This window comes from Ornithodoros turicata, unplaced genomic scaffold (genome assembly GCF_037126465.1).
Source record: "Ornithodoros turicata isolate Travis unplaced genomic scaffold, ASM3712646v1 ctg00001091.1, whole genome shotgun sequence".
In the NCBI taxonomy this organism is placed as follows: domain Eukaryota; kingdom Metazoa; phylum Arthropoda; class Arachnida; order Ixodida; family Argasidae; genus Ornithodoros; species Ornithodoros turicata.
Window position 1 is genome coordinate 1 of NW_026999464.1, and position 11,096 is coordinate 11,096.

General features: G+C 43.7%; 2 protein-coding genes and 2 long non-coding RNA genes across 4 annotated transcripts; all 4 read right to left on the reverse strand.

Moving 5' to 3' along the window:
* Positions 1-3,644: 3,644 nt before the first annotated feature.
* LOC135376433 (uncharacterized) lies at positions 3,645-5,170 on the reverse strand. Its single transcript, XR_010417689.1, has 3 exons — positions 5,031-5,170; positions 4,274-4,421; positions 3,645-4,189 (listed from the first exon to the last, which is right to left on the reverse strand). It is a non-coding gene; the product is annotated as an uncharacterized LOC135376433 (long non-coding RNA).
* Positions 5,171-5,740: 570 nt separating this feature from the next.
* On the reverse strand, positions 5,741-7,904 carry LOC135376435 (uncharacterized). The gene is made up of 5 exons (XM_064608934.1): positions 7,603-7,904; positions 7,064-7,228; positions 6,346-6,532; positions 6,044-6,288; positions 5,741-5,770 (listed from the first exon to the last, which is right to left on the reverse strand). Exons 1-5 carry the CDS (start codon positions 7,816-7,818, stop codon positions 5,741-5,743), a joined length of 843 nt encoding a protein of 280 aa, XP_064465004.1. The 5' UTR covers positions 7,819-7,904.
* A 15-nt stretch (positions 7,905-7,919) lies between these two features.
* LOC135376432 (uncharacterized) lies at positions 7,920-8,222 on the reverse strand. Its single transcript, XR_010417688.1, has 3 exons — positions 8,161-8,222; positions 8,045-8,101; positions 7,920-7,951 (listed from the first exon to the last, which is right to left on the reverse strand). It is a non-coding gene; the product is annotated as an uncharacterized LOC135376432 (long non-coding RNA).
* Positions 8,223-8,262: 40 nt separating this feature from the next.
* On the reverse strand, positions 8,263-10,670 carry LOC135376441 (uncharacterized). Its single transcript, XM_064608941.1, has 6 exons — positions 10,344-10,670; positions 9,731-9,767; positions 9,549-9,632; positions 8,989-9,147; positions 8,382-8,679; positions 8,263-8,284 (listed from the first exon to the last, which is right to left on the reverse strand). The coding sequence occupies exons 1-6, from the start codon at positions 10,668-10,670 to the stop codon at positions 8,263-8,265; spliced, it is 927 nt and encodes a 308-aa protein (XP_064465011.1).
* Between the last annotated feature and the right edge of the window lie 426 nt (positions 10,671-11,096).

An 11,096-nucleotide genomic window follows, 5' to 3' on the forward strand; every position in this document is an offset into this window, starting at 1 on the left:
TCTTTTTTGGACCTTCTGCTAACAGCACCCTGATGATACATCTCTATTATCAGTATTCGATGGCCTTAGCGGCCACAAACCATTTTTTTAAATATATCTTCTCATCGCCCTCTACCACGTGAACACAGCACTAAACTAATAAGTGCCTGTAACAGAGCCAACTTTTCTGCTATAAACTGCGGCCTCACTTCCCTGCACAACACATAGTTCCTTAGTGAGTACACATCTCGCTTAGTTGGGGAAACTGGGCTTTGTTCAGTGATGCACTTCGTCACCCCGAGAAGTTACACGTGCCCAAAGTCCGCATTAACTCTTTCTGTATTGCACCTTGGTTCACAAATCGTCTCGGCTAACTGCTAAACAAGAAAAAAAAGTCTGTTTAGAACTGCTAGACAAAGTAAAACAACTCAAGCTTGGTCTAAGCACACGGAAGCCAACCGTGAATATACATCAGGATTAAAGTTCACAAAGCATAAGTACTTTAACATTGATTTGCCTTCTTTAGTAGTAAACAAACCCAGGAAATTTTGGAACTGCTTGAAACCTCCCAAAGAAAGCTCAATTAGCATTAAAAACGAATCAGGGGTTTTCATTCCACCGAGCATTTTGCCTCCGCTTTTGCTTTATTCTCGTCACTTTTCTCCAGCGCGCTCAAATCGCTAAGCACCGGGTCCGCCCAAATCGCTAAGCGCTTCCCAGTGCGCGATATGGCGCGCGAGGGAACGTCAAGACAGGATCTGTTATGCATGTCTGGGACAAAAAATAGAAAAGTGCAGCCGGTACAGGTGTAGTAATAACTCAAGCTCGAATGTGTGATTTACAATTCAAAACAAAGTGATGGTTTCAGTGATGGACGGTTAATTTGATAGAACGTCGCTGGTAGAAATATCTGACAGCGTAATTTGAATCTGAACACCTAGATGGCGTTAGCGTCGGCTCCTCTGCTCCTTCCCTACACTGCTTAATGTTGTGTTGTGGCGGGTTTGCCTTGCTGTTGTGCTGCATCTGCGTGTGTTTGAGGACCTCATAGTAACAGAAATTCTGGTCGTAACTACAAGGCACAACACGAAAGGAACGTCGGCTACTGGAACGTAACATGTGGACATTGTGGTGCGAGTTACGTAGTACACTGCGTCGACGCGAATGTGGTACGCAGAGAGGTGGACGCGCATGACTCATCGTAGGTCTTCGTTTTTACCAAACGCTGCAACTAAAGGTTCGTCAGACTGGATGTACCCTGTTACCCACTCTTAATAATAAAACTTTTGAAATCCACGCTAAGAAATCCACCCTTCAAATTCCAATCCTTTCAAATTCAAGCTGTCAAAATAAATCACAATGGGTCTATGCAGTCCAGTGTTAAAGGGACTATCGCATCCATCTCGGTCGATTCCGAAACTTCAGTACCACAATATTTCTCAGTGCCCTCTGACAAGGGCAGCGAAAACCCCAAGTGAATAGGTCGCGTATATGCTGAGCAATCTAATGAAATACATCGAGAGAGCAGACGACGCATAATGAGGTCCCTCTCCACCGTCTCTCCACAACGTCTTGATAACGTCACGCTCAACAGCGCCAATGAGAGCGCTTCTTCCCGCACAGCTGATCGGTGGGGCCGCGGGGCATCTGGATGCGAAGCGGCCAGCAGACACCAAGCGTAATGTCGGAATCGTCGGAATACGAAAGTGACGTCGCGTCGCGTCCAAGCGATTCTGAGGACTACAACTCCGAAGAAATTGTGCTCGACGACGACCCTTATTCCACAGACCCTCTACCACTTGACCCTGCTGCAGGTGAAGGTGCAGCCTTTGAAAGCGAGCCGTCCGATAGCGACGACACTTTCAGGTACGCCATATCCCGATCATATCATATCTCATGATGATTGTGCACTGTTAAGCATTTTGACATTTGTCCACTTGGAAATGACAGATGCCTCTGCACTCGCTGCAGTCCAGTGGAACCCGATGAACGCCGGTGCTGCAGTTCTGTTGATCGGGTGTCGGCTGTCTGCGAGGGTGCCGGGGTCAATTGTATCACCGATCACCCACTCTTCAATGACATTTGTCTGCGGAGGGAGCTCCTGGTTGTTTATGCACCAGTGTTTTGCCGCGACGACCGTCGCATGCGTGTTCTCGAGCCATCTGACAATAGGTACTGTGTCTAAAACTTCTCATACGTCGTAAATGTCGTGATTTCGTGCCACTTTCGTTTCGAGCACATGGATGTGTGTTACTAAAAGTTTGCTGCTCTTAGTCAAGCAAATCAATATTTTGTCTCCTTTATTATTGTTTCACACAGACGTCTCCGATACAGCGCGTATTGCGCGTTCACAACATGGATTCATGGATACCTTGGGATAAGAAACCGAAGGCAGATTCCAGGATGTGCTGTTCGAAGAATCAGGACGTCGTTCCCGTCAGTTTCATATACGGGATACTACGAGTAACACCAGGCATATCTCCCATGTGTCATATATTGTAACATACTTCACTTTTCATAACACCTTTCAAATTCAACTCGTGCAGCAGGGTGTTTGCTCTAATTAACGTGTCCAGAGGTTTTATCTAAAACGAGTGCTACTTTTGAGCTACCTCACCAAGAAACTGGAGCTGCTAGTGGAAGCATTACCTGTTTCTTACTGAAGAAACAGGTACTGCTTCACTAGCAGCACCTGTTTCTTAGTGAAGTAGCTGAAAAGTAGCGGTCGTTTCTCTTTTGTCGCTCGCTTTAAATATAATTTCTGGACACGTTAGAGCTTTAATTATACGCGCTTTCATTTTAGGACTCATCAGTGTCATTGTTGTTTGCGCATGTTCATGTAAGGTGCTTTGCTATTAGAAGATGTAACTGTATACACAATCAAAACCTCCATGATCAAGAGAGAACTGATGTTCTGAGACTGGAACAACATAGAAGGGACAATCACATACAAGGCCTCAAGTTGCCTAAGAAATTAACGATGAAAGATGGAAGTCACTGAAAAGGTTAGCCAGCTGTAGGACTCGAACCCACATCTTCTGGATTACTGGTCCAGGGCTCTGCCAATTGAGCTAACACGCCTTCTCAGCGACTTCCAGGGTGCGTCATCTGAAGGGACAAACCAGTCACAGTAATCCAGAAGATGTGGGTTTGGGTCCTACTGCTGGCTAACCTTTTCAGTGACTTCCATCTTTCACCTCCATGATGTTTGCTTTCCATAACCACACATGGTGAAGAAATGTTGCAGAGCGAAGTCACAAATTATTGAGCAGGTCATACTGTACGTCATACATGTGCATGCACAGTTCCGAAGGTTTGGACCCTTTGTTTCACTTCAAGAGCAGTGTACAGACTTAGGTCGCATACTGGAATGTGTAAACAATTTTCATTGAGAATCATTTGGAAGTACAAACCACAATGAGGACAAGTACTGGTGCAATACACATTTTGAATAGTGTATCCAGCTTCACCATAGCGAGGTTTCTTTTGTACGATGTTTTTCACCTATGTTTACAAAGAAAAAAAATCTTATGCTTTTTTTTCCTTTAGCCTAGATTTATGCTTTATTTCTAAATGGAGGGTAGAGTTATTGCCGGTGTGTGTATTGCCACAGTTTTGTGTATATGGAAGCTTTCTGAACCTGATCCATATATTAAACATTTCGAACAAGAACTGATTGTATTTAGTACATTTTATTTCCTCATTCTTGCTATATTTTCAGTTGCTATGTAGGGAGCTGGCATTATGGTTCATGTTGACAGGATGGTAACAGGATCTTTTCTTCCATACGAGCAGTGCGAGCTCGATGTGCTGAAAAAAGTAAAAACACAGATTTAAGACAAAGATAAAAAACTTACCATCATATGCATATCGGAGCCCGATACCACCATATTCTTGAATCCTTAGTGTGTCCTCTGTGCGCTGAAATTGTAACTGGAATTCCAATAAAAGTCACACAGGTGCGCATATAGTTCATTAGATGCTATTAATAGCCACAGAAGGAATTAAAAAAAAAGCAGTTCATTTGAATCAGCAACACAATTCAGAAAAGTGTATGCAGCTGGACCAAAAACAATAATGTGCACTTTGGTGGGTTCATAACGCAACGCTTGTCTCTGCATAAACCTTGTGGTGGCCCTGAAAAGGGCCTTTTTTTAGCTTAGTTTCAACGTTCAGTGTGTGATGCAGGTGGGAGCCTCATTTCTGGAACCTAAAAATAAAAATTCACAATATATAACAACATCAAGCCATGACAGTATGTGAGCAATATATGGTAGGAAAAGTGTGCACAAACCTTGCCTGATGCTTCACGACTGCTTCTGTAAAGCTTGGCCTCTCACCATATGTTGATGACCGCGTTGGCAGAGCTGCCACAGCTCCAGACTCCCTTCTGTGCTCCTGAATGCGTGTCAGCACCTCAGCAATCAAGGCTGATGCATAACCTATCCAATAAGAAGATGGGAGTTGGCACGAAAGCTATCTGATCAATGCACTGAAAATTGCCCTGCTCCCCATTGAACGGGATGTTTGATGAGACACTCCCAGCTGAATAATTCAAAAATAGGTAATGGTGAAGCAAAGTGTTTATGGACAGAGGGATATTCCTTGCCCAATGATCTGACATTAATACTAGATTTGAATATTTGATCTCACTGTGGAACTCAATATTTGTAACATGTACAGTGGATTTCAGGAAGGTTCCTTTCCCATATTACTCCTATCTCACTTGTCTGAAAGTTGCGAAGGCACGGTTTCACCAACGTCAATTTACATTTCAACCAAGATCTCTGGTCCCTTAACTTGAATTTAACACATAACTGTTCATCACTAAAAAGAGTCATTGTCACTGAAACGTTCATCACATGACCATCTAGCATTTGTAAAGAAAGAATTGTGTGTTAACTTTACGTTTTAGCAACCCTTGATCTCGGTTCAAAGTTACCCAGCGTTGGTGTAACTGGGGAGTGTGGTAATTTGTTGGCAAATAAATAAAACTAAAACTCAACGACTGCAACATTGATTCATTCATGATGCATGCAACCAGCACATACCATAGCTAGCACTCTCCTTCAGAGGTACAGCCACCCACGTCTTCTTAACCTTCAATGCCTTGAGACGGTACTGCTTCGCGCCTTCCCTCTCCAACTGGACACGGTCTGCATTCTCGTTGAAGTGGATGATCGCCAACTGTGTCCTACAAGTGGAGAACATTACATTCTTATTATACCCTTTGTCACCGTGCTGGACTTGGCTCCTAGCTCGTGGGTCCATACGCTTCATACCTAGTCACCATCCCCTCGTCAGAAAAAGCGTAGGACTTCGGCAGGAAGTGGATGAGGACACTGTGGAAGGCCTCCAATCCATATGTCTGCTCTTGTGAGGACAGGAATGGGATATCCTTCAGGAGTGCAGGTGACAACAGGATGTCCTGGACTCGCCTGTACGTCTCTGTGTCTACAATTGTGTGTTGTCAGGTACTTGAAATGTTCATCATGTACACTGAAAGGTTACAGCCCCTACGTTTCTGCAGTGATAATTTCAAATATACTGCGAACGACAAACTACAGGTAAAAAAAAAATAGAAAAAGGGGCATGTGCTGGATAACAGTGCTTTCAATAACAACTACCGATACATTAATATGAATACAGGAGAGCCACATATAAAAGTTTATCCTTATTGGCACGCAGTACTCACAATAATTACTTGATGCAAGGAAGGATCATTGTGTGTGCCTATGTTCACATTTCATTTCAGTAAATTTTAAACCAATTGGTCTCTCTTGTCCCCTTGCTGAAGGCAGAAGAAAGAATTTACTGCGTAAAGAATAAGAGATAAATAATACTCAAGATCTTATCACCACCGAGATCGTGGATCAGAGAATGGGAATGAGGCTGCAGTATAAGGTGTGCAACATATTTTTTTTCTGTTTTCAATTGTGTTAATTTTGTTGTATGATTTTGGAATTTGTGGTGTATTTCACCCATAAGTGTCAGTAAGGAAAACTTTTATTACTTCGCTACTCTGTATATAATGTTTTACAAACTGCAAAATGTCAGTGTTTACCTTCTCTGAGCCATTGCGTGGTTCAGAAAGTGCGCCGTGGTAGCAAATCGGGTACAATGGGTTGTCGTGCTCATGGATGTCAACAATGTGGTTAACTGCTGACACCCACTTTGCAAGACATAGGTCCCCATCATCCCCGCTTGTACGCGGACACCAATAAGCATGTCTCGTCAAGCTATCAATCCAGAGCTGCACAACTTGGTGTTTCGTTGAGCGACTGAGAGCCAAGAGCTTTTTCTTGACTCCTGTTGGATGTTATCACGTGTGACATAAAACTCCCTCCAGAAAATTACACCACTCACCTTTGACAACATGCCACACATCAAATCTGTGCTTTATGTGTGGGCACAGTCGCCTTAGCATGGCTTTGATGCCAGAATGGCGGTCAGTGACCAAGGTGTCCACAGTCATGTCGTGTACCTCGAGAAAGGCGAGGCATTTCTGTAAACCATAGGCTTCCATTGCATTGCTGCTGCTGACCTCAGTAGACTGCATAGGAGGAAAGGTCAGGGTCAGACATTGTATGTGAGGCACTACAACGAATTGCCATACTATTAATGAGATACTTTTGTGAGTAATGCGTCAAGTAATTTATTAATTTTTCCAAGCAATTTGTGAGTAATTTCATTACGAGTGAATACTCTGTAATAGATAGTAATTAATCGTTTTGACTAAGCTTGATTTATAGACAGTCTTTCCTGTCGTCCATGCTATTGCACTACAATAAGTGATGGTCACTGAATGTAGCATTTCATATGTGCATTCTAAGTTTTGCCTGGGGGCACTTTAGTCTCGTCCTCTCGTCCTCTTTCCTTTCAATAAATATATATCCCCCCCCCTCGTCCTACTACAGCCTGCTGTATCCACACTTCACATTAGACAATTAGGCAAAAGCGAGTCACTTTTGAATTCCCAAATTAGAATGTAACATGACCAAGCTCTTCTATTGTAGGTGCTTTTTTATCCATGATAACTTTTGTCACAAAACTTTTCTGGTGTCCACAAAACAACTTGAGGTACCTTAACCAACTCGAAGTGCACGATACGGTTGGCTGCAGTCTCCAGAAGCGTGTAGGTGCCATACAATGCAGTGTGGCCGGGTGAGTCGCACCTGCCATCCCCGGCAAGGGTCAGGGGCAGTGGCCGAAGCTGGTCAAGGATCTCTGCTTGTCTCATGAGGTAGACCTAAAAACATTTTCGGATGAGTGCAAATTGAGGAACCCTGGGTACACATGTTAGATGACCCATGATTGTCAGAGAAATAGTGGTAAAGCCAAAACCGTACTAGACTGCCTGCCCTACAGCATTGCATTTGCAATTGATTGAAGCACCTCCAAAGGAGGTTCTTACTATACGATCATAGCACAATCACAGAAAAATAGTTGTTCTTTCTACTTTTTACTTTGACTATTTGCTGAGGGAACTCAAGACACAGCCAATAATCTAAGCAGCAGGAAAAATCGGGGCCATACACTCAACGCAAACATATCACGTGCCCCTTTTATCCCACTCTGTGTGGCATGTCACAGCAAAGTCATACGTCACGTCACAGGACTCACATCATTCACAGCAGGAAAGAGGTGCTCCTTCTGCGTTCGAAAGTACTGAGACATTGTAAGTGTTGCCATCTTCATAAGCTCAAACATCCTAAACGCTTTTGAGATGTTCACAGCTGAGAAGAGGATTGCAGAGCAGACCAGGACGTTCCCCAGAGGTCGGCCCCCCAGCCAAGGTTGGCTGTGCCAAGACCGTTCCCTCCCACACTTGCAACGCATGACAGCTTTCAAGCATGTCCCCCTTGTTGTGGTGTTGATGTCAACATCATCGGTCCCACAATAGGGGCACTGGGTTAGCAGCTCTTTCAAACTGGATTGTGCCACCAGGAAAAATCGCTCATCTGGATTTGGTCTGGAAAGCCAACCAAAATTTTTAATTCTTAGATTATTATGCTACCAGCGTCTTGAACAAGCTTTGAGAAATATTTCAAAATATTTCACTTACGTTTGATGCCCACGAGATTTTGAAAGCCCTCGTGGTTGCAACATCTTGTCTCCTTCACTGCAAGAAAAGAAAACAAATTCTCAAAGTTTCTATTTACCTCATGATCTCAAGCTTACTCTTCAGTGTCTGAGCTTTCTGCGGTTTCAGACAACTGGAATGTCACATCCTTTGGGTCAGGTGGGCTGTACGCACAAGTGAAACAGATTAATTTGCCTTCATCACAAGCGCTTTTCATCTCTGCTGAGACAATGCCACAGTGTCATTTTTATGTACACCTATCCAAACAAAGTTCCCAGAAATAACAACAAAGCTGAATACATGTTGAAAAAGAAAATACTGCCCATACCATGTGGACACATCCGTCGTGTCTAAGTCCACAGGCACTGGAGTAGAGGTACGGCCACCAGGCGGTGACGTCGAAAGGCTAGCATGCTCCAGTGGGACAACACAAAGCTGTGCTGCGTCATCATGTGGCAGCAAAGCCTCTGCTAAAGAAACAGCTGCGCCTTTGTCTCCACTGGTTTCTGGACACTCTGCTGCAACTTGTGAGGATGTAAAGGAGAGTGCACCAGTGGGTGGGAAGGTTACAGCTGTCTGAGTTCCCCTGCTTGGCATGAGGATGCCTGTTTGAGTGGCTGCATACACACAAGTGAAAAACATACATGCTTAAAAAAGGATGATACGAATGCATGTTGAGCTCATGTTTCTCACAAATTTCTTTGAAAGCTTACACAGCAGTTAATTTGGTTCAATGTCACTACTGCTCCTTTATAATAAGTGCAACAGTGTTTTGGCTTATAACTTCATATACTCATGACGGAATTCTCCACCTGACCAGTTAGGCAATATGACGGAAGCAACCAAAGTATTCATTACGTATAGTTACACTGCATAAGAAACACAAACATATTTGTGAAGCACAATACATTTTGAAGCATAATTACCAAGTGTTGCAGTGGGAACAGCTGTCTGTGTTTTCTTATTTGCCGTCTTTCCACCCTTCAAGCGTTGTTTCTGTGGCACCAAAGTGTACAAAAAGCCATATTGGCTGACAGTCTGGTATGGAACCAAAGGCTGAAGGGGCAGCTCATCCAGGACGAGAACTTAAAAAATTAAGCAAACACACAGTATATATATATTGTCAGTATATGTATTGTAGTATATATTGTATAGTATGAATATTGTCATCATGGGCACATTATTGATTACTGTATTTTCTTAAGACAAGCTGCATAGCTGTAGGCTCAGCTACACTTAGTGCTGGACAAAAGTTTCAGGTGTGGCACATTTTTTCATCGGACTGAGTGCAAAACGTGACTTGCTAGATGGGTGGTGGACTATTTGCATCCACCTTTCAAAATATGTGTACCCTATATTGTAAGATGCTAGAGTGTCACCCTCAGGCAAAACTCTGCCACCACCATGTCTGTTTTTACAGTTCTTTTTTGGTACATAATTTACAGTCTTATTGTTTGAGCTGTGATAGGTGAACTGGAAAGCATACCATCCTCTGATGATGTGGCTGTCATGTGCTGCAGAACTGAACTCCCACTTGCACCACTTGTAGAGGCTGATACTCCTGCATACGCTGCCGGTTTCACAACATGAACATTCAGTGTAAATCAGAATTCACATTTCATTAACCGTACAACACGGACTTCCCTAATGGAAGTTTCTTGTACTCACCACCTGAAGCAGATTCCATCAAGCCGCTTCTCTCCACCTGTGACAGAAATTGAGCACCTGATGTGGGACATGATGCATAAAACTGTAATGCCTAATAGTTATTCTGTTGGAAACCTGCCTCCTTTGCTCTCACTAGCTCACAAAAATGACGTTGCTATAGTTCACAAAAATGCTGGGTTACATGAGCAAAGAAAGACACAGGAGAAACAGTGAATCTGAATAATGCAAGTTATAGAGGGATGTCGCCAAAAAAAAAATACGTAGGGTGCTGGTGGGGGCTAGGAGTGTCTGGTACATCACTGCCGGTCGCGGTGTTTCATGTGTACTTTTTCTGGCGCGCATTTGCAGAAACAAATGGCTCAAATCGGCGGATAGAGCGTGAAAAAATGTACTTCCGTACGTACTTTTTGTTATATACGCCGAACAGCACAACCGACATCTGGTAGGATATACTCTCCCCTTTATTGTACGTGATTACACTCCGAGTGTAGTGTGTTTACATTGAGTCACCTAGATCCCGATCGCCTACATGGAGGCACTTCGTGAGCTATTATATCACTACACCACACTTTTGTAGGGCTTCATTCGAAATGAATCGAAAACAAATGCTTACCTGCTCATCCGGCACGTCGGTGGTTTCCATTTGCTCATCGAACAATGTGGGCACAGCATCGGGCTTTAGTCTCTTTCGTTTGGCTGACAGTCCCATACGGAATTGCAATAAGTCCGATTCCACGTACGCCTCTTCGGCAAAATGCGACGAACAAACGTGCCGAACATGCAGTTCCTCTGCCACGACAGGAAGACTGCCGGCGATTGCTGCTTCCCACTTTCGTTTCGTGTCTCTGTCCTTGGCCCCGTGAAATGTCAATTCTGGGTTCGCACCAGACGATTTTTTACAGCCAGGAACATTACAACGTGTTCCCGAACTCGAAGACATGTTGCAATTTCACCACTGAGCGAAACTCACAGCACTTTCGAGGAAATTGGTTATTTCATACACAGAGACATGCACGACGCCATATGTACAAAGCAGACGATATCCCCGAGAGAAAATGGGGGAGCGGCGCCGGCGGTGCGCCGACCTCGCATTGGTTCTGTTGAAGCCTTCGTCACAGTGACGTCATCCGATGTTTCGCTGATCGAAAAAACTCGTTTATTTATTACAGGAACATTTTCTAGCCAAGATAATTGATGAAATGAATTGTCGAATGATGCCAACCATTCTCGTAACCATTTCCTACCCATGTCTCCGGATGCGATAGTCCCTTTAAGCATGGTTTGACGTGAGAAAATCAGTGTTTAAGAAGGTCACACTCCAGAATAACGAGTCTTTATGCAGTTATGTGTGGTATTCAGCATGTAT

Coding starts and splice junctions, on each gene's coding strand:
- LOC135376435 (XM_064608934.1), bottom strand. CDS start 7,818: ATGCGTTGCAAGTGTGGGAGGGAACGGTCTTGGCACAGCCAACCTTGG. Junction 6,289..6,345: donor TGTGTGGCATGTTGTCAAAG/GTGAGTGGTGTA, acceptor AACATCCAACAG/GAGTCAAGAAAAAGCTCTTG. Junction 5,771..6,043: donor CACGCAATGGCTCAGAGAAG/GTAAACACTGAC, acceptor TTCTGCCTTCAG/CAAGGGGACAAGAGAGACCA.
- LOC135376441 (XM_064608941.1), bottom strand. CDS start 10,670: ATGTCTTCGAGTTCGGGAACACGTTGTAATGTTCCTGGCTGTAAAAAA. Junction 9,768..10,343: donor CCGACGTGCCGGATGAGCAG/GTAAGCATTTGT, acceptor TTTCTGTCACAG/GTGGAGAGAAGCGGCTTGAT. Junction 8,680..8,988: donor TGTTCCCACTGCAACACTTG/GTAATTATGCTT, acceptor GTGTGTATGCAG/CCACTCAAACAGGCATCCTC.